This window comes from Pseudopodoces humilis, chromosome 4, assembly GCF_049639895.1.
Source record: "Pseudopodoces humilis isolate 2021_Gansu_Grassland_sample_001 chromosome 4, ASM4963989v1, whole genome shotgun sequence".
Lineage (NCBI taxonomy): Eukaryota > Metazoa > Chordata > Aves > Passeriformes > Paridae > Pseudopodoces > Pseudopodoces humilis.
The window spans coordinates 32883832-32905840 of record NC_142203.1 but is presented as its reverse complement, the minus strand read 5'-3'; the positions used below and the strand labels follow the sequence as shown (position 1 = coordinate 32905840).

The window sequence follows — 22009 nt, the reverse complement described above, 5'->3', positions numbered from 1 at the left end:
TTCATTTTTCTGAAGATTTAATCAAGCTTTCTATGCAACTAATGTATATCATTAGCAGAGGTCAGGTAGGCATGTGATACTGGCTCTTTAGGAAGAGACCTGGATGGATTCCAACTTACTTAACCCTTAAAATGTTACTGATTGGCAACAAAGAATTTACATTCCCCATGTGTGTGCAAACTACATTAAAAAATCCATTTGCCATGAAAATTACCATTGGATTTAAATTCCACAGCACACAAGAACAAGAAAAGGCAAGAGCTACCATGGCTGTAGTGTTGGACCCCTGGGAAGGGTCTCCTAGGATACCTGCTGGGGGGAAACTTGTGTTCCTCCTTACCCACGGGTGCTGGGGCCTGGGAGTGCCGATTTAGGCATGTGATTTGTGTAAGGGGATCAGGCCCTGCACCCCAGGATCCGTCCAGCTGGTCAGCAAGTTGTTCTGCCAACGCAGCACAGTCCAAAGACAGGGAAAAAGGGTTGGCTCCTCATTTTCCAGAAGCTGGAGGCCTGCTGCAGTCAGTTTGCAAAGCAGAGGACTCCCACTACTGAGTAAGCAGTGCCAGCCACCTCCAGGTCACAACCTTCAAGAGCAAGGATACGCATTCTGGGTACAGAAGCACAGCCAGGAGGGAGAGCAATGCACAACCCATTTACAGGGGTATGCTGCCCTTTGTAAAGCATCCCTTTGCTGTCATGTTCCCCTGTGAAAACAATCAGCCATTGCCCATAGTATTCTCAGGCCACAGCTCTGCTCATCTCAGTAAGATCTTTAAGGGTTAATGGTTCCTCCTGCATTCCCTGGACTGTGGCTGCTCAGATGCCCCATGTATACATATTTTTGTGTATGGCCTTGCAGAAGGCCTAGTAACATAACTAAGAAAGGTGCACTTAAGCAACTGCCCACATAACCATGCACCCTTTGTCCTGTTTCATGTGAAGACACAGAATAGCTATAATTCTCATATGTAATTTATTTTTAAGTACAGTGTATTGCTCTTTTCTGAAACTTTTTCCTTTTTCTTTCTTTTTTTTGACAACTTTCTGCATTGGCAGAGCATCTTGGGATTGAATTTATGGGTATGGACCAATCATTCCTTTTAGCCTGCAGATTCTAGACCCTGAGAGATAAACCCCTTTTTATTTTATTTCCCTCCACTTCCCCTTTTCAATTCCTAACCAATTTCATTATGCTTTAAAAGGGATCATACAGCTATAACAACAACCCTTGTCAAAGTGTTAGTGGAGATCAGTTCACTAAAATGATAATATTGATAGGATATTCCAGATTTAAGGAGATCTAGGAATTACTGAAGTGATCAGAACACAGTGTACATTCCTTTTTCTGCTGTATAGATTTGACAAGTTTTGATATCTGCTTTTGGTGAGCTTTTCTTGGGTTGCCAGGTTTTGGAAACACTGTAAGTGTTAAGCAAAATGTCTAACTAGTGTATTAAAAGAGAGAAACTGTTATGGCCACTTAAAATTCTGCAAATTTGCAGTGTTGAGCTCTGATTTTCAAGTAAAGTTTTATGTCTAAACACATTTAGGTGGTTACACATCATATGTAAATCAGTACATATCTGTAAATGATATGCATATATGCATTCCTTTCCAGGTCTGTGAATTTGAAGTGGACTGAAAGTTATTTAGGAATTTAAGTAGAAGTTTACAGCTAGAGTCTAGATTCTCAAATCAGCAAATATATTCAATATTTCTAAAATTAAACTCAACAAGAACATTGGCAGTGGGTACCATTTTCACACTTCAGCTTTAAATATAATAGAAATAGATCTTTTAAGTCTTCATTAATAGACTGTACTTATCTGACTAGCTATTTGTATTCAGCAGTACAAATAATGCATTTCTTGACCAGGCTAACTTGAAATTCAGGTCAATTTTAGTTTGGGATATCCTATAATTATTGATAAATAATAAAAAAAAAAACAAAAAACAGATGGTGAGGCAGTTTTAGTTCATGTTCTTATTAAAAATGCCCCTACAAAATGTCATTAGCTTAAACTGTGAACTGTGGAAAACCAATTACAAGCCCAAATTTAAAAATTCCCTCACAACCTATCTTATTTTTGTTTTTATTATTATCCTAAGTTAGCATTCATTCCCACTAATACATATTAGATTATAGTGGAAGATACATAGCTACATTAACATATGAGGGGTTAAATTAAAATCCTTTAAAAAAACTAACATGCAAATTTTGCTTTATATATGAAATTGCATCAGCAGATCAACTTCTTGGAATTAAATTCTTTTAAAAATCTCAAGGGATCTGTAAGAAGAAAAGCTTTAAAATAGAGAAAATTTAAGACCTCATATATCATCAGTTATGTATAAATTAGAGTGATGTGAAATTAATTGCATATTTGAAAGGCTGCCTATGTAATACCTTAAGTCTTACGCTGATTTGATTTGCCTAGCATTCTGTAGCGTAAAAAAATTATTCAAATTATTTTCACTACTTAACAGGCTAAAATCTTTCCAAAATTCTCACTGCACATACAATTCTTTAGACTTTCCTGCAAGGCTGCTTTTCATTTTTTCCAAGGTTGTTCTGTCAGCATCAGTGTTATTTAGTTGGGTGTCAGTAACTGACTCCATAAACTTTAACACTGGTCAGGGACAGAAGGCTGTTTTGGGGCAAGATGTAGTGTAACCACAAGTGCCCCACAGAAGTTCTTTGCAAAACTCTTCTTGGCCTTAAACAGAGAGTCCAAGGCTTGTCTTTGAGGTACCATGCCATCTGCAGAGTCTTGACCAGAATCCCAGTCCTGTTCCAGCTGCCAGCATCCCTGTCACCCACACTGGCCCCTGCAGACCACCAGGGCACCCCCCATTTAGCCCCGGCTGTCCCCTGTTAGCCAGGAGCACAGCCAGGTTTACGTGAGAGCTTGCTGGTTCGCTGGCATGACATGCCCAGGTGCATGTGCTTTCCTAGGCAGAGCTTGCCCCCAGAGTTTGAGGGAGGGCATGGCAGCACCAGCATTCATGCACACCGTGTCAAGCTGCATTGTTCTTAGGGCCTCATTTCTAAGGGCACAAAAGGGAACTAAGGCTATGAAAGCAGATTCCAGGAATTTAATTTCCCATGCCCATCAATACCTGTAGTCCAAGCAGACTTGCTGGTGCTAGGAGCATTGCTCAGGGCTGCACCCATAGCCCTGCTCCCTCTCTGCATCCCCCATGCCCTGCACTGAGTGAGCACCCAGAAAAACCCCACATATAAGCAACAAGCCTCAGGCAGCTGGCAAACCCAGTCAGGTCATCACCAGTCAGCTGCCCAGCACATTTGCAACAGCGTCAGCCAGAAGCAAACCTCCTGGAGTCAGTGCAATTTTTCCTTCAGTATAAAAACAGAGTGTCCACTGTTAGTCTACTATTTCCTCTCCCTTGCCCTCCAAAAAAAAACAGGTTAATATGTCATTATTCATTTTGCTTTCATAAGCTAACAGCTGACAGCATGACAATGAAAAAATAATAATAATTCAAAGCATTTCGACTTAGCCCCTAAATTGCTTAGCACAATCCTCCTGTTTCCTGTGACATCCTCGTAATACACCATTTCCATGGCTAACTAATCAGTGCTTTCAGAAGGAGCAAAAAAGGGAAGGGCATCCAGTGCCACTAACTAGCCTAGGTGAGGAGTTATGCTGTATGAGAAATCCCTTCACACTCTGCTTCAACCTTTTTTTTCTCCCCAAGCATTTATTCTCTCTGTTTTTTTCCAGTTCCAAGCATGCTGTGCCAGGCCTGTAGTTGACTTCTCTACCCTTTTTTCCTGTCTTTCCTTATATTTTACCTTCCTCTTTTTCTTTGTCATAGTTTGGTTCAGTTGGAGTTTCAGCCCTTTCTTCCTTCTCTTTTTTGACTTTCTGTTCTTGGCGTTATATTTATTTTTCTTTAATACATTTTTACAGCATCCTAGTTTTACCACACTCACTTCTATCCCTTCCCCCCATCTTTGTTAATAATTAGTGCTATTAATTTTGTCTGACAGTGCTCATGACCTGTTTGCTGGTGTTTGATTTACAGTGGGTTTGGCTTGTAAGACAAACTTGTTCCATGGTGTGGTGCATTGTATCAGAGAAATTAAGATTTATTTTTGCTTTTTGGTTTGTTGCGTGGAGTATTTGCCACTTGCCCACAGCAACTTTAAAACAAAACTAGACAAGCTCAGGAAAAATATTGTAGGGAAGTCTGCTCCCTGTTAAGTAAGGAGTATTTTCTCCTGAACTGGTGTGTCATTTATGACAGCAGATCATTTTGACAGAGACATATGGCACATGTGAGAGACCATTGTGCACCTTTGTACCAGTCAGATGTAAGCCCCTTTGAGCAGGAATAATGCTGGCTTTACCTTTTATCCCAAAGCTCTCATTCATTCATTCATTCATTTATTTTTAATCACCTGCTAGTATTCTGACTGTGGTCGATATTGCAGATCACTATTGGTCTGTCTGCTTAGTCAAAAATAAGGCTTGAGTAAAGCTAGACATCCATTTTTGTCCTAACAGCAGGAACACAAATCCACATCTGTAAAGCGTCAACACAGAATGCGCCTCTGTTTCGGAGCTCCCTAACATTTCCCCAGCAGAACACTCAGCAATGCTCTCTGCCAAGCTTGAGCAAGGCTAGAAAGCATCAGTAGCTCCAGCCCAAACATTAGCAGTGCAACTAACACCTTTATAAAAGTGAAATATCTCCAATGAATGAGATCGGTAACAAGTTGTCATCACTGAGCAAGCTGCCACCCTAGATAGACAGTTCCTTTGTTGGTCACAAAGGGATGCAAGTTAAAACTCCACATTTCTCTCACACAAAGCACTGCTGATTGTTGATATTGCTGTGTTTTAGGAGGAGCACTGGAGTCTGAACTTTATGACCAGAGCTCAAAACCTGTCTTCATTTCCATTGGTGATATAATTACAAGCCAAGCTCATGTCTCAAATGTAGAAGAGTATTTTGAAATTTCTCCTGTAAAGACAGCTGAGAGATAAATTGACATGGGACCAGAGGGATATTGGATATGAAAACAATCCAAAAAATAAAAAAAAAAAAAAAATTTAAAAAAAAAATTCTCGTAAGACCTGTAAAAATGGCTTTCATTCCAGCTGTCTTTGCAAAACCTCCAAAGCATTTGCAAATTCATGTTATTACCTTACCACACTGCATTTTTATTTCCAGCAAATGCTGTGTTTGTCAACTGTGAAGTTGTTTCTTAGATATTATTCTTGTTGCCTTAAAAAAAAAAAAAAAAAAAAAGTTGACTTTTGACTGTAATTTTGTAATTGTTCTCATCCCCGGTATTGTGATAATTGTTCTCATCACCCGGTATTGTGGTCTAGTCCTGTTCTCCTCGCAGTCAATAATGAGTCTGCCTGAAGTGTGGTGGCTGTGTCTCGGTGTGGCTGTGTGCATCTGTGCAGTGGTTTGTAGCATGACAGCTGCTGACTCTGTGCTCCTTGCCTAGCCATCCTCCATGTTGTGACTTTCTCTGTTTTTGTCCCTTTCTAGAAGCTGAGGAACTGTACCAGAAACGGGTGCTGACCATAACTGGCATTTGCATTGCTCTTCTAGTAGTTGGCATCATGTGTGTGGTGGCCTACTGCAAAACCAAGTAAAATTTTCTCTTCTATTTCGTACCTGTGGTTGTTGGTCAGGGCCTTCCCAGTTGACTGTAGCTTTTCTGGGCCTAAGGTTGTATCTGGGTTTCTCTAGAGGTGAGCTTAAGAGACAAGCTTGTGACCAGGGTACTCTGGTTCAAGCCAGATGAATGTGGGTCTCCATATCCACCAGCAGTGCAAAATTAAGAAAGGTATCTGAAAGGTTTCTCAATCTTCAAATGTAATTTGCAAATTTTTGTCTTCTTTTTGTTTGCTTTCTTTTCTATCACCCATTTCAGCTGTTTTCCTCAGCTGAAAATGAACAAACTCCAACACTGGAATCATGATGCTTTCCAGCAGTAATTTTTATATATAAGCCTAATTTGTTTGTACTTGAGTCACAATTAATGATGCTAAAAGTTACTATACAGCAAAGGCCAAAAACTTGGACACAAAAGTGCTCTCAATGCAAAAGTGGACATTCTGTGAGTCTCTAAATTACTGGGGGTGACTCTCAAACATGCATGAGGCACTCTGGACCATAAATTACACAGAACATCAGCAGAATTGCTGCTGCCAAAACTTCTGGCTGTCCATATAAATCTCCCCACCAAAACACAGAAAACCCTTATCATAAATATTCCACATTTGTATAAACCTGATTTACTGTTTCAGGGCCTGATTGGCAGTTGGACTGTTGGTTTTTGCTGTAAGCCCCACCAATAATGGATGTGTTAAAAGTGGGGGAGGAGAGAGATCATTTGTTCCTCTCAGTTAGAATCCAAACACATACACACAACTGCTCCCACAGTGGTCAGTAGGGAGCAACTGAAACAGTCACAAAAAAAAAAAAATCAGATCAATTAGTGCTTTTAGAAATCACATCCCCATGTATTTCAACAAACATAGTCAGGATCTGAAGTATGGTTTTCTGCAGAATCCATCAGGGTTTTTTTGCCCCAGACATCAGCAATCACTGTGAACCAAAAGTTAAATGTTTTCAAAAACAGTTGATGAGAATGCCATGTCAGGGCATGGGCCTCCAAACACAGCAGTAATGCCAGACTGGTATCTGTGAGGTGATTTGCATATGCTCTTTTCTCTAAATAGCGGAAAACTCAGAAACAAGGAGAAATCTTGGAGTAGTGTTAGGAGAACAACCAATGTAATAGCTTTCATTTTGTGGATCTCCTTGCAAGAAATACTGCTGATAAATTGCAAGGCAGTATCTTCAGTCACTGAGTCTTAATTCAGAGGTACTTTATTTGCAAATCATTTACCTGAAGATACAAGCTTCTTTAGTACCCACTAGCTTTCCCATTATTCTTTTATGTCAGTTTTGTGGAGTAATTTCTTTTTTTAGTTAGTGTCCTTTTACTACAGGATAAACAACACAGATCAAAGCATGCAAATTCACATACATTGGTCACTGAAGGTGGGAAGTAATGCAATTTTCTAGGGATGGATTCCTGGGTTACGTGTGCCAGGATTTCAGTCCTGTAGATGACAAACTCAAGCTCCTTCCAGAACTCGCTTTCTCTACTGTGTTAAGGAATTCCCATTGTTCTCAGCTCCCAAGGTCTCCAGAGCCTCATGAAGGGGAGCTGTGAAATCAAGTTAAAACCTTGCTTGAGTGCTGCTTCTGAGCCCAGCAGGTCTTTGGGTAGCTCACATGTCTCCTGACACAGTGCTCTCTGTATACCTGAACTGCTTATATGTCCTAAGAAGATAGGTTATCATCTTAGCATAAAGCTAAGCCTGGTTATCATCAAAGCATAAAGCCTACATAAACTACAGACTGTATCCTTCTGAGACAGGAGCATTTCCAAGACAGAGGTATCTGCCTAGGCCAGTCATGTGATGTGATGCAAGTTAAGCATTTTCCACTATCCAGGCACATACACACAGAGAAAATATGTAAAATGCCGTGTGTCAAGTCGTGTTTCCATTGTCTTTAAGCTTTCATGACTATCAGGCTTCAACACATTTATTGCCCTCCCTCACTCCTCCATTTTTTGCAAAGCTTGGAATAGTCCCCTTGAGTTCAAAACAGGATTGAAAATAGTTATCTTACACTGTCCTACCCTGCCATGACTATCTGCACTTCTGCATATGGCTTAGTATGTATTTTAGTTTTTGCCACAGCCAAAGTCATATGCATTCCAGAGTGTGTTTGAGCCTGCATCCTCCCTTCACTGCCCTGGATTATGTGACAGTACGGTGGAAGTTCTCCAGTGTAATGGGAGAAAATTGGGTAGTATTTATAAATTAAGTCTGAAATTGAATAGCCCTTTCTCTGGTTATTTATTTTGGTGTTTTAATTAGTGTGTTCTGCATAGCCAGGTTTTACTATGCTGTAAGTTTTACTGCTGACACTTTGTAATGATCTTCTGAAAAGTTCTTCTGAGGGGAGCTGGAAGGATTATAGAATCACAGAATCATTTAGGTTGGAAAAGACCTTTGAGACTGCATCCAGCCTTTGACTGACCACCATCTTATCAACTAGACCATGGCACTAAGTGTCATGACCAGTCATTTCTTGAACACCCCCAAGAAGGGTGACTTCACCACTCCTCTGGGAAGTCCATTCCAATGCTTAATAACCCTTTACATGAAGAAATTCCTCCTGATGTCCAACCTGAACCTCTCCTGGCACAGCTTGAGCCATTTCTTCTTGTCCTGTTGATACTTGCCTGGGAGAAGAGGCTGACCCTCACCTAGTTACAGCCTCCTTTCAGGCAGCTGTAGAGTGATGAGGTAACCCTGAGCCTCCTTTTCTCCAGGCTGAACAGCCCCAGCTCCCACAGCCACTCCTCCTAGGACTTACATGTTGTTAGTAAGTGGGAAACAGCAGCTAAGGACAGGAATCAGTAGAAGCATCAAAGTCAGTCAGAGATCATGTCATTAGTACATGGACAGTTCTACTAAATGCATTAGCAGCCATGGCATCCACCTGGTAATCATTAGGCTTCAGAGCAAATCAGATGTTGCTGAAACAAAACCTTCCAGAGCTGCCAGAAAGTCTGCAGGCTCAGGCCTATCCCATATACTCTCACTTTGGATTTCTAAGGCTTCCTCTGCAGTCTTCTTTAACACACTTCTATATTTGAAGTACACTGTTGAGGCAGGGGATGAATCCACCAAAAAAAAATCATTAACTGCCACATCACAAAGACCATGTTCCAGTGTCTGCAAGCAAGCCCTGAGACACAGACACTTTGGCTCCCTGTGGTGAATGAAGAGGCATAACTCAATGCGCTGTCAGAAACTTTGCCTTGGCCCATGTGAGGGTGTCAAGGTGTCTGGGTTAAAATCTCACCCCCCTCCCTTCTGAGTGCAGAAAAGAGCTACTCCCGAGACAGAGCATTGTTTAGAAAAGGCTTCCCTTTTCCTCTCACTTATTCCTGTCCCCCTGTGTCCTGCTGACTCCTGGAAGGGATCCCAAATATCTTTCCCCCTATGCAGGTCCCCACAGCTCCAGCTGCAATTAGACCTTAGGTTTTCAGAGTTACTCTAAGGTCTAGCAGCAGTGGAGAAAACACTGGTAAAAAAAAAGTGATGCTATATTATTATCACCAACATCAGTGTGCTGAAAGGTGCATCTGCTTTCCTTTTGTCTGTTAAAATTGTTTCCATGTTTCGTGCACAGGAAGCAGAGGAAAAAGTTGCACGACCGGCTTCGGCAGAGCCTGCGCTCGGAAAGGAACAACGTGATGAACATGGCCAATGGGCCACACCACCCCAACCCACCGCCGGATAACGTCCAGCTCGTGAATGTAGGTTTCACTGCACGTGCTTCAGCCTAGGCTGCCAGTGCCACAGGAAAGCTCACCCCACAGCTTTTAAACTGCTACAGGCTGGTGACTGATTCCTCTTGGCTTTCTCCACACAGAAAAAATTGCAATCACAGACTGCTGCCGTCTTCTCCATCAGAGAATAGTATTTTCGGTGTATCTGATGGTAATGGGAGGTTGCTTTTCCACATGTCTGTCTATTGGGACTTCCCATTCTCTTGTTAAATACGTTTTTATAGCTTGATTGGGATGCAGACCTTTACTACCTTCCTCATTTGTCTCCTCCTGTTTTGAGTCTAGATGGGCTATGTACACAGAGGTCTACATGAATGTACTCAAGTGTGTCAGTATGGTTTCTACGTATATTTAAGTCACAAAATTTGTGCTTTGACACATATAAAAGGCTTAAATCTGGGAAGGAGGGATTGGGAATTATGTGTACAAATGTGCTGTGAATTACAGTTTGTAAACCTGAGTTTTTTCTGGGTTTTTTCAGCAGTACGTTTCGAAAAATGTAATCTCCAGTGAGCATGTCATCGAGCGAGAAACAGAGACCTCGTTTTCTACAAGCCATTACACCTCAACAACACATCACTCCGTGACAGTCACCCAGACACCTAGCCACAGGTACTGGATGGGGAAAGCAAATAGCAGCTGTAATATCTGATCTGTTGCTGTTGCAAAACCAAAAAGATGCGTAAAACAACAAGCCAGGGAAGATCTGTGCTCTCTTCGTAGTGTTTTCATTTTAAGACTAACAATATTTGATGCCATATCACCCAACTAATTATCTTCTCAGGAATTTACAAAGACCTTTATTATCCAAGTGGCATTCCAATAGAGTCACCGTGAATTTTAGCATATGCAAATTGCTAAATCAGTGACAGTTCTGATGATTGGAACTCTTCCTCCTTCCCTCGCCTTTTATCCATACATGCAAAATCACCTTGATGCCTGTGGATTCGTACAATATGCTAAACTCTGAACCTCCAGTTAGCAACCCCAAGGTTATGCAGCAGATCCTGAGTGGCAACAGAGCCCCTCTTTTCCCTGGCTAAACTTCTGCTGATACACATTTGCCACCAAAGCCCACTCTCACTCTCTCCCTTTCTCTTTTCCTGGTTGCGGCTCTCCAGCTGGAGTAATGGCCACACCGAAAGCATCCTCTCTGAAAGCCACTCAGTGCTCATCAGCTCCTCCATGGAGAACAGCAGGCATGCCAGCCCAGCAGGGCCCCGCGGCCGTCTCAACGGCATCGGCGGGCCACGGGAAGGCAACAGCTTCCTCCGGCATGCGAGAGAGACCCCCGATTCCTACCGAGACTCTCCTCACAGTGAAAGGTAGGACACACCACCTCATTGCTTTCAGGTGGCAAGACCTGGTGTTTTCCCAGATGGTTTCAAAGCTTGGGAGCACAGGAGAAAATGCAACACTGCCAGTGTTCACGTAGGGCATAAATCTCCATATTCATAAAGGTGGAGAGCTTAGTAGTAGTTTAAAGTCCACCAAAAGCATTTCTTCCCTTTTTGCCTCTGCTGGATTTAGTCCTATTAGCCAGCAGTTCACACTTGGAAAAGCTCCATTGGAGTAATTAGTCAGAAATTTCCATTGTAAACTATAAACAGAACTTTGCCTAATTACCAATTTCTTAGAAGATGTAAGTGAGAAAACTGAGAGATTTTTGGGAGAAAGTAATGTATTGGTCCACAGGAGGAGGGCACTAAGGACTCCTAAGAAGTATATAAATTATGCCACCACCTAACTTCTGTAATATTCCAGCTCCTTAACCCTTTAAAAGCTTCCCTTAACCCTTTATTAAATAAAAGCAAGGAACACAAACTGCAAGCCTGATGGACTCAGGCCATTATTAAATCAGGAACATTTATAAATAAAGCTGGCCAGGAGTTTTCCAACCACGTAATTTTTTCTCTGAAAAGGCTGGTTCATCAGTTCCTGAGATCTGCCTAGAAGTACATCAGTTGCCAAAAAACTTCTACTGAAAAAATCCTTCACAGGTTTAGGCTAGGATTTTACTTCAAGATGGCCCCAGAATAGCAAAAGAAAGATTGAAAAGACGCAAGACATTTAAAAAGAGTTTTTCTCCCAGGAATCCTAGGCAGAAGAAAAGGAAAACAAAAGGTTATGGACCAGTTATCTGAGCACTTCAAAATCACAAGGAATTTGGCCTTGTGGAGTGTCCATGATGCCAGAAATGCAACCAGGCAATCCCCAAGGAGTATGAGTTGTGTAGGAGACAAATCGTGGCTTTCAGAAAAATGATTGTGCAAGTACAGCAAACACCATTTCTGCTGGACTCCCTCTGCCACACCAACAACTGCTAAGCAGCAGGAAGAGGGTCCACTGAGGAAGGACCCTGAGTGTAGTACCGCTAAGGATAATAAACTAGCCTTCTCATTAAAAATTATGTGTTATTTACCATGGAATTTAATTTGAAGATACGTGGCTCACATGACATAAACAGCCATGGCTCCAATCCAGCAGAGCACTTTGACAAGATTATCTTTTAATCGTGCAAGTAGGCCCACTGAAATCAGCAAGATTACTCACATGGGTAGAGCTCAGCATGTGCTTAAGTGCTTTGCTGGATCAGGACCTGTAACAGTAAATACCATGTTGTCTCCTGCCTGGGAACCGAGCAGGATGCACAGCCACACGCCTGCCAATGGTGAGTATTACAGTTTAGTATATTTGGGCATCTGCATGTGAGAAATTAAGACCATTCTTGCTGTCTGCCTGCATTGCATGGGACACCCAAAGCATCATTCTAATACAAAATGTTTAGATTTAACTGGGGGGGGGGGAGGGGGAAGGGGATGAGGAGAGGGGAGAGCATATTCCTTTTTGTTTCTCTAAGAAGAATGAAGGCATTTCATCAATTACTGTGTCTCTTGAAGGTTGTATTATAGGTCAGAAGCAGCAAAACTTCTGTAATAATTCATCAGGCATTGACAGCCTAGCCTGTGCCTGAAGCAATCACAAATTTGGAACATCGGAGATGATAGTTCCCTGGGCATTAATTGCAGGCCTCATCTATTTTTAGCAAGCAGGAAATACATGGCCAATTGTTCCTTGTGTGTACATAAGGGAGAAAGTGAGAGTTATTTGGAGCTAAAAATTACTCAGAAACATAAAGGAATGTAGGAGCTGACAAATTACTTCCTGAAGCCATCAAATGTTGCTGTACTGTGAATTGTTAGACCAAGGCTGTACTCCCTCAATTTTCAAATTAAGTTGAACAGACATTACAAGGGGTTCTTTTGCGTTACCTCATCCATTTGCTGGATCCCACGCCCTGCCACCTGTGTGCACAAGCAGAGGGCACAAGCAGTTTTATCTTGGATGTCCTTAGCTGTCTTACAGGAGAGAAGATCAAAAAACACTGTCTCTGCACAAAAGGCTGGACTATATAATGAAGCTGGCAGCGTATAACTAGTTAATGTGTGCTGGATGGCCATGGGTACGCTCTGATCCCCTTTCACTGAGCCAGCATTGTTGGCCATGAAGCTGGATAAATCAATCAGCTTTTAACCTTCCTTTCAGGGTGGGCTAGAGCTGCATGAGTTCAGCTCTTAGCCTCAGATTGCAGACAGCAGCTAGTTAGCACTGCCCTGTTAGGGTGTGGGTGAGCAGACCAGAAATGTGTGAATGCACAACACTCCAGTATGAGTAACTTGACACTGCTGGAAGCCTGCACAGTACATTGAACACATTTAACCAACTCAGTGCGTTAACAGAACCAGTTTAGCTAAAATCCGGTGTGTCGTAAAGATGTATATCTGACAGTGAACCAGCTGGGAAAGCAGAAAGGCCTCAGTTTTTCAGACAATGCCCATTAAAAATGTGAAAGGGATTAAAAGCTCACTTATGGGAGGAGGAAAAATTACTTAATTCATCCAGTGCACAGACCTATTCATTGCCCTTTGCACAACCAACTTGATTAATTCCCATGCATAACTCCAGGTTTGTATTTTTCCTTTCTCTTGCTCCTCAGTTCATGTAAATCAATGTGCAATCAATGCGCCTCTAGTGAAATCAGTTTATGCTACTGCATGTCTATCCAGAATCTGTCCCATTTTCTCCTTTTTCCCATAACTCCATTTTTATCAAGTGTAACATATGCAACTGAGTCATAGATTGGAAAAGAAAGCTGGATTCAGGATTATTTTGATAATTTTAGGCTCAGGTAAATAAGCCACTGGGGAAAACTAAACAACTACATCAATCATAGCCATATAGCTTTTCTCAATGGGCCTGTGATGAAGCTTAGAATTATTTTAACTTTAGACACAGATGAAATTCAGGCAGGTGAATTTAGGATAAGAATAAAAGCAAAGCCAGACCATGCAAAGTGTCATGCTGGGCACCGTGCTTTTGATCAAGTGGTTTTAGGCAGATCCTCACCTGGCATGAATCCACATGACCTCATAGCATGTCTACTGATTAAAACTAGTTGAGAGCTTCATGTTTTTTGTTCTGTTTCTTTGGGACAAACCCTGTAATGGCACCTGAGCTTCATTTTCAGAAATCACTTCTGAGCACTACCCTTCCCACAGGAACAGGGAACAAATTTTGCAGAGAAATCATGTGCACTAGGCCAGATAATCCTGTCTTTCAGCATTTGTTCCCATATGAGGACAAGTGATACTCTCTGCTTCTTTGCAGATAGATCTACCAGCCAGGGTAACTAGCACCCAAGGAATGGAGCAGGACAAAGCTGCTGGGATGGTGCTACAAATGCTTCTCTGACTACCCTTGGTGATTAAAATTAGCAGAATCTGGCTCTAGATTTTATCCAAACATTACTTTCCTCCCTAGCCGAGACAGTTTGGTTGCCAGAAGAGGGTGAAGCCCCAAGAGGACTGTCCTTCAGTTCCCTTCCTTTCTTTCCCTCTGTCTGTTTGCATGTACCCCAGATTCTGGTCAAATCCTTCCAGAAGTGCAGCAGCTGTTTTCCTTTTGAGAAAATACTTGCAAATGCATTTTGTTTCTGGCAGCCTGTCTGTCTCTGAATCCCATTCCTGGATTCATTCCAGAAAGTTATTCTGGCAAAAAATTTACAGCATCTCTATGGTTGGGATCTGGGAGTTTTGCTGCACTCCTCCTGCTTTCAAATGTTTTTGCCCAGAGTCCCAGAAGTCAGCAGTTTATAGGATTAATAGGAGCAGGAAAGGTTCCTTAGTAGCCCTCTGTGAGGATGCTGGGGATCTTAAGGGATCCCTGCCATTTCTCTCCCAGTCTACATGAGCTGCTGTGTTCACAGGTCACTACTGCTCCTGTGCTCGCAACCTTTCCCCATCTCTTTTCTTCAGGTATGTCTCAGCTATGACCACACCAGCTCGCATGTCACCCGTTGATTTTCACACTCCAACTTCTCCCAAGTCCCGCCCCTCCACAATGTCACCACCGGCTTCCAGCTTGACCGTCTCCATCCCTTCAGTGGCGGTGAGTCCCTTCATAGAAGAGGAGAGACCCCTGCTCCTGGTGACTCCTCTGCAGCTGCATGAGAAGTATGACCACCACCTTCAGCAATTCAACTCCTTTCACCACAATGCCACCCATGAGTGCAACAGCCTGCCACCAAGTCCTCTGCGGATCGTGGAGGATGAGGAGTATGAGACCACGCAGGAGTACGAACCAGCACAGGAGCCTCCAAAGAAACTCACCAACAGCCGGAGGGTCAAAAGAACAAAGCCCAATAGCCACATTTCCAGCAGGGTGGAAGTGGACTCTGACACAAGCTCTGAGAGCAGCAGCTCTGAGACCGAAACCGAAGATGAAAGAATAGGCGAGGATACACCATTCCTGAGCATACTGAACCCCGGGGCAACCAGTCTGGAGCCAGCCACTGCCTTCCGACTGCCTGAAACCAGGACTAACCCGGCAAATCGCTTCTCCACACCAGAAGAGTTGCAAGCAAGGTTGTCCAGTGTGATAGCTAACCAAGACCCTATTGCTGTATAAAACATAAAACACATAGATTCACATGTAAAACTTTATTTTATATAATGAAGTATTCCACCTTTAAATTAAACGATTTATTTTATTTTAGCAATTCCGCTGATAGAAAACAGGAGAGGAAAAAAGAAAAACTTTTATAAATTAAATATACGTATGTACAAATGTGTTATGTGCCATATGTAGCAATTTTTTACAGTATTTCAAAAATGGGGAAAGATATCAATGGTGCCTTTATGTTATGTTAAGTTGAGAGCAAGTTTTGTACAGTTACAATGATGGCTGTCCCATAGTATTTTGCGAAACCTTTTAGCCCTCAGTTGTCCTAGCTTTTTTGTGCACTGCATTATAATGACTGGATGTATGATTTGCAAGAATTGCAGAAGTCCCTCTGGTCGCTTGCTGTAGAGTCTCCAAATCAGAAAGCCCTGTAATGGCACTCCCACCCTACTCTGCCAGAAAAACACACATATACACACACACACAGAGTCAGAAAGAAAAAAAAAAAAAAATTAAAAAAGATTAAAAAAAGCTAAAAAAAAAGTTTCTTATATGAGAACTTTTATTTGCTTTCCGTATATGAGATGAGTTTTGTCTGCTCTCTGCCAGCCAAAAGGTTTGCTTCTTTGAGCACTGGGATAATAGTAGATCCAACAGCATGCTACTATTAAATACAGCAGGATAACAAAAAACGTACAAACAGACAAAAAAAAAAAAAAAAAGCCAACCTGCATTAAATAATGTTACTTATAGAAAGAAAGTAATACTGTGATTTTAAACCAAATATATTATTAATCAGAGGTCAGCTTGTAATCACTAGGAGCTGCCATTTCATTATTTTCCAGATATTAATTGTTCTAGTTATCCCTTAGGAAATGGGGTTAAGTTAGCTGAGGCTTTGAACCCAATACTCTATCTAAACAAAAAAGAAAACAAAAAAAAAAAAAAAGGAAAAAAAAAAGGAAAAAAAAAAAGAAAACATTTATATTAGTTTATGTTGATGGGGCAAATATAATAGATATCTGTAATCAAGCAAGGAAGAGATCTAGCTGGAAAACAAATGCCACTAATAAAAGTGCAATCAGTTTTCACCTCTATTTCTTAATGTTGATTTACGATACATGATTTATTCTATTGTTTCCCCTCAATTTTCTTCCCCTTTTTCTCTTCCTCAGAAAGAATCCTGACAAGCTTCTGGCAATACCTTGTTAGAATTGCTGTTGGAGTAAGGCTTACTCTTGGACACAGAAAGGCCTTTCAGAGGAGAACTTGATTTGCTGGATGGTTAAAATGTATAGGCACATAGGAAGGACAAAGCAGATGTATGGAGCTTATTTCCACTCAACTTTATAGACTCAATTACTTGGGTTGAGAGAGGCAAGACTGATGCAGAGCCCATTTATGAAGGCAAGCACACCATGTGGGTTACAGCCCATGTGTGACTATTTGATACCAGTGTTTATATAGCCGGTGGCAGCCTTGAAGTCACTGACTGGTAATGAACAAAGATGCTGTCAGTGCTGGAGCAGATGCATCCATCCAGACAGAAGCAAATGGCCTCTTTTGCACTGAATTCCTATCAGTTTAGTCAGGGTCACTCTGCCTCTTCTATACTTTTGATTTTTTGTTGTGTGTTCAGTTGGCACAGCATTGACTCAGGATTGATGTGGAAAACAAATGTTTTTCCTAGACTCTGGGGATTCTGAAAATGAGAACATATGTTTTACAGGTATTACTGAGCTCTAAATAAGAGCCCTGTCAAGAGAAAAAGAATTTCAGCCAAACTACACTCATCCTTTGGGCCACATTCTGGTCCTAGTTAAATGAAGAGAAATACATCAAGGAAAATTTGTGAGATGCAAACCTGAGGAACAAAAGTCCCAACTCAGTAAATTGTTCAAGCATATGCTTATGCTAATCCTAGCAAAAGTTACCTTCAGCATGTGCTAGACTCACATTGACACCTCCAGCACATGCAAAAAGTTAAGCATGTGCCTTAGAGTTTTGCTGAACAAGTTGTCCTATTGATTTGAGACCTGGAAGCAAAGTATAGCAAAAAAAGCTCTTTGCCAGGATGACAAGAATCAGTGAGTTCCTCACTATATAAATAACCATAACACATTAGTAAGAACACAGGTGAGTCTACCTGAACACCAGATTCAGCAGAAAATGAACAAAAAAAACTTAGTATAGGAAAGAAAAGTTGTCCACTAGGATGTTAGTGGACAAAAGGCTAGGAAACTAGCACAGCTTTGGGCTATGTGGTGGCTGAAATGGCACTGCTGATTTGAGAAATCTATGGGAGATGGCAAATACATATTGTCTGGACTTAAGTCCCCTTTGCCATTTTTCCCTAGCTAGCATGTACTTGAACACACTTTGCCTTTGCAGACTGAAACAAAAGCTCTCTACAAATTCTAGACATCATACTCTCATTTTCATCCCTTTAGTCATGCCTTCTTATCTGCAATCCCATGCAGCAGAATATCCATCTCTCCGGTAACTCTGCAACTCAGTAGTACAAAGGGCCAGTTGGGCTTTCCTAATGAAGGCAACAAGTTTCCAAAGGATTTTCATTGTTGAGTTTCTGTGGGCACTTGAACATCTGTCCTTTCAGGAAGGCCTCTGACACTGCAAAGGCCTTGCAGGACAGATAAAACAGAAAAAGTATGGCAGAGAAACAAGAGATTTGCCCCAAAATCACCCATCTTAGTGGCAGAATAGAGATTATAACACAGGTTTTTGTAAATTCCTCCAGTATATATCAACCACAAGGCCAGCTCTCGTTGAAGTATCTATAATAGCCCAGACAGATTAATCAGGATGGAAAGGGAACATCCGCTGACATTGAGTAGATTATTTGACTATTAACACTGTTATTATGGAGGGACAGTAAAAAATGAAGGAGCAATTCCGTATTTGGGAGCTGTACATGTGAGATTTATTTAGTATAGGTCTAGGGAAAAATGTCATACCTCTTCTGTTGCAGTGCCTCAAAGTCACATTGCTGTGCAGTTCCTGCTACTCCTCCCCCTTGGAACATGCACAGTGTGTTATAGGGCAAGCATGAAATTAGGCTGGAGACTTCACATGGACCTAAGAACAAGAAAATACAATTGGGGATATGGCTGCCTAAGCCCTTAGATCTTTGTGAAGAACCCAGCCTTACAGCACAATTCATGCAGTGATGAATTCGGGAATTGCCCTGGCTTGGCATGCACAGAAGCGGGAGGAGGACACAGACCCCCACCTCTCAACTTGTGTTTATCACACTGTGAGGGTGTTTCACATCAGTCAGGTCCACACCCAGAAGCTAGTAAGTCTGCCTGGCCACAGGTGCTGCTGGCAGGCTGCAGCCAGTTCCTGCTGGCCAAGGGGCTGGAGGCTGAAGCAGCATGGAGCAGAGCCAGCAAGTGCCTATGGAAAAGGCCAGCTCCCCTGTTGGGGATATTTGCTTCATTACCCAGACCTTTGAGCTAGGCAGTCCCAACACCCTTGAGCCATCACTGTGTGATGCTTGCCAGTTCTTTGGCTGAAAGTCATGGCAAGAAGAAACATATTTAGAAGAGGGGGAGAAATATTCCAGTGGTGGCAGAGTTAAGATTGTCCTGGTTTATTTCCATGTCATTTAGATTGAGCCATGAGTTTTTCCTGTGTATGTGTTTATATGCAGGAATTTTTCCAAAATAAAAGGCTTCTTTCAAGAGTGTATAACTAGATTATGTTGTGCACAACCTGGTACAGCCTGCCTATTTACAGGGTGTAAATCATTACAGCTCCATAGAAGTTCTCATGTAACAGAGAAAAGTCTACTCCCGCCTTTTGGCCCAGTTATTCCCTTCCTCACTTGAGCCACCCCAGCACACCCAGGTTTAAGAGATCAATCACTGCCTTTATCAGGGAACAGGAAAGGGAAGCTCCTTCTTTCCAGTAGTCCAAAACAACAATGCTGCATCTCCCTGCTTCTCTCACACACATTGCAAGCAGTTTCCTGAGTATCCAGGATAGCAAACTGGTGTCCCCTCAAAGGACACACCTCTTAGCCTGTTGAGCACTTCTTGGCCCTGCAGTGTGGCTACTTACCATCACCTGGGACTTACTTCTAGTAAGAAACAAAAAAAGCACCTATGAAATGCTGCAGAGAAGGGCAGACAAAGAACATGGCCAATTATCATCATTTGTAATTCTCTATTCTATTGTAAATATGTCTTGTACATACGTGGATGTTTTCATTATTTACTGTCTTTATGGATATTGTGTTAAATGAGACACTCTTAGTTTATTGTGTAACACTGTAAATAACATAACGTCCTTTATTATTTATGCATAGGCATCTAACACGCAGAGAATGTTATCCTCATATTATTTTAAGATATATGTCAAAAAGATGTTGCATTTTTCCTTTTGCTTTGAAAAAGTTGTAATATATCCTCTTTTTCCCCTCTTTTCCTTTAAAAAAAAAATGAATGCTAATTTATTGTTCAGGAGAGAAAGGGGATGTAACTGAAAGGCAAACTGTTCAAAGAACATGCTATGGAAGCCACAAGCTACTGATAAACTAAAGAATTTATTACCCCAAATACAGCAATAAGTAATTGTTGATTTATTAAGGTTTTGTTTTTCATTTTCAGTAAAAGAGGTGCTGGATTAAATTGTTTATGTGTGGTCCTGGCCCAGCTGCTCAGCAGACTGCGTCAGGTCACCAGCTACCTACTTCTGTATCCAAACATTGTTGTAAAGGTCTTGTTCTGTTGTTGTGGACCACTGTTCTTTGAGATTTCTGACTCATCTCTATGGAGGTCTCTGGCAGACACTCTTGCTCCTACATACAATTTTAGTTTCTTAAGTTAGAATAATTAGCTCTACCCTGACCATTACTACTTAAGATGGATGGGGTTTGGGGAGGGGGAGGAGTTGGGGGGCAGAAATGACACAGTCTTGGGACTGTGGGAGGCTGCTCTACAAAAATGTCACCTCACTGCTCAGCAACAGTCAATAAAGCAAAGCAGATACCAGGAACTCTTAGATGGCACCACCATGTCACTATATAAATTCATGATTTGTGCAGGTTGTAAATACAATGAGTGGTCCTGGTCTTCTTGTCTCAGGATAGAAATAGTATAATGGGAAAGGGTTTAAGGGCAACTTGGGTGAATCTGGATGTCATGAGGTCTGGGGAGCACTGGGTAGGCTGAATATCATTATTCTGAAAGGACAGCAGAGAGAAGATATTAAAGGTCTGTTGAAACATATTTATCTTGCAGAAGGTAAGAAAGGACTGGATGTTTAGTACTTCTTCGAATAAAAGAAATGGAGTTATCAATCCAAACTACTGGGCACCGTATTCCCAGAAAGATGTAGCTCTTCATGTAAGGGGTAGGGAACTTGGAGAATTACTTGCTGCAAGAGACTGTGGATTGTAAATCTTTCCATGTTTTGGAAACCACCCCATGGTGGGGGCCAGATCTTAGGCATTAATCCAATAAGGATTAGTAAATCCATGAAAACCTCATCAGATGTGGGAAATAACTGAACTGAAAACATGTGGAGATTGTATAAATGGGAAATACTGTGTATACTACTGCTGCTCTTACCTTCTCCAACTATCTGCCACACTTGGAGAGGAGGGCAGATATCCGATCTGGCTGTGCTTACATGATAAAAGTATGTAAAGTCATTTGCTGTTAATGAGCATTAAACAAGAGGAGGAAAGCTAGGCATGAGCAGAGGAGAGAGGAATGCAATAAAGATGTTTTGGATGTGTTTCACATCCATTTGTTCCCAGGGCTAGTGCTCCCAGGCCTACCTATTGGTGCAGAATGAGATGCCAAACCAAGAATGGATGGAGAAATGGAAGGATAGAAGAATGAAGGGATGGAAGAATAGAGGAATGGAGAAACAGAGATGGGAGGGAGGGAGGGAGGGAAGGAGGCAGGGAGGGAGGGAGGGAGGGAGGGAGGGAGGGAGGGAGGGAGGGAGGGGGAGGGAGGGAGGGAGGGAGGGATGGGGGGAGGGAGGGAGGGAGGGGGGGATGGAGGGAGGGAGGGAGGGAGGGAGGGAGGGAGGGAGGGAGGGAGGGAGGGAGGGAGGGAGGGAGGGAGGGAGGGAGGGAGGGAGGGAGGGAGGGAGGGAGGGAGGGAGGGAATGACTGGCAAGGGTTTTCTGTCATCCTCCCTCTTCCGTGGCTCTCAACCCAGAGCGTAAAGGCCTAGTGTCTCAGTCTGATGTAGTTTCCCTCAGACAACTTCCCTGTTTTTCTATTTCATGTGGCTTCAAAGATGGATGATTAGGCTATTTGCCTCATGAATGTCTTGTAGGGCCTTGTCACATTACAGCCAGGCTATTTTGGCTAGCACATTATGGCACAGTGCTACAATGGAGAAAAGGATGGTCCTTCCATTGCAGGCTGTTGAAATGGACTGCTTAAAGAAGACAGACATCAGGCATCTCCACTGTCCTTTCATGCACGGGAGTAGAGGTAGACAATTTATGAAGCAATTAAGTACCATAAGAACCACTCAGAGTCAACAGGACTAAGGACCTTGTGACACATTTGATACAGACAAGGAGGCTTTAGGGAACACATCTTTATGTGTGCCAAATGTCCTCGCAAAAGTT

General features: G+C 42.1%; 1 protein-coding gene across 7 annotated transcripts in view; it reads left to right on the top strand.

Annotated features, from left to right (window-relative positions):
* NRG1 (neuregulin 1) overlaps positions 1-20252 on the top strand; it is a 287293-nt gene extending 267041 nt beyond the window's left edge. For 3 of the 7 annotated variants that reach the window (XM_014259645.2, XM_088054493.1, XM_014259643.2), the window contains 6 exons: positions 1057-1080; positions 5533-5635; positions 9271-9397; positions 9912-10042; positions 10552-10755; positions 14746-20252. In XM_014259645.2, coding sequence (XP_014115120.2) covers positions 1057-1080; positions 5533-5635; positions 9271-9397; positions 9912-10042; positions 10552-10755; positions 14746-15397 — 1241 coding nt within the window. In that variant the 3' untranslated portion in view covers positions 15398-20252. The remainder of the gene's footprint in view (positions 1-1056; positions 1081-5532; positions 5636-9270; positions 9398-9911; positions 10043-10551; positions 10756-14745) is intronic. The other 4 variants (XM_088054496.1, XM_088054495.1, XM_014259644.2 and 1 more) reach the window with 2 other exon arrangements.
* Positions 20253-22009: the final 1757 nt, after the last annotated feature.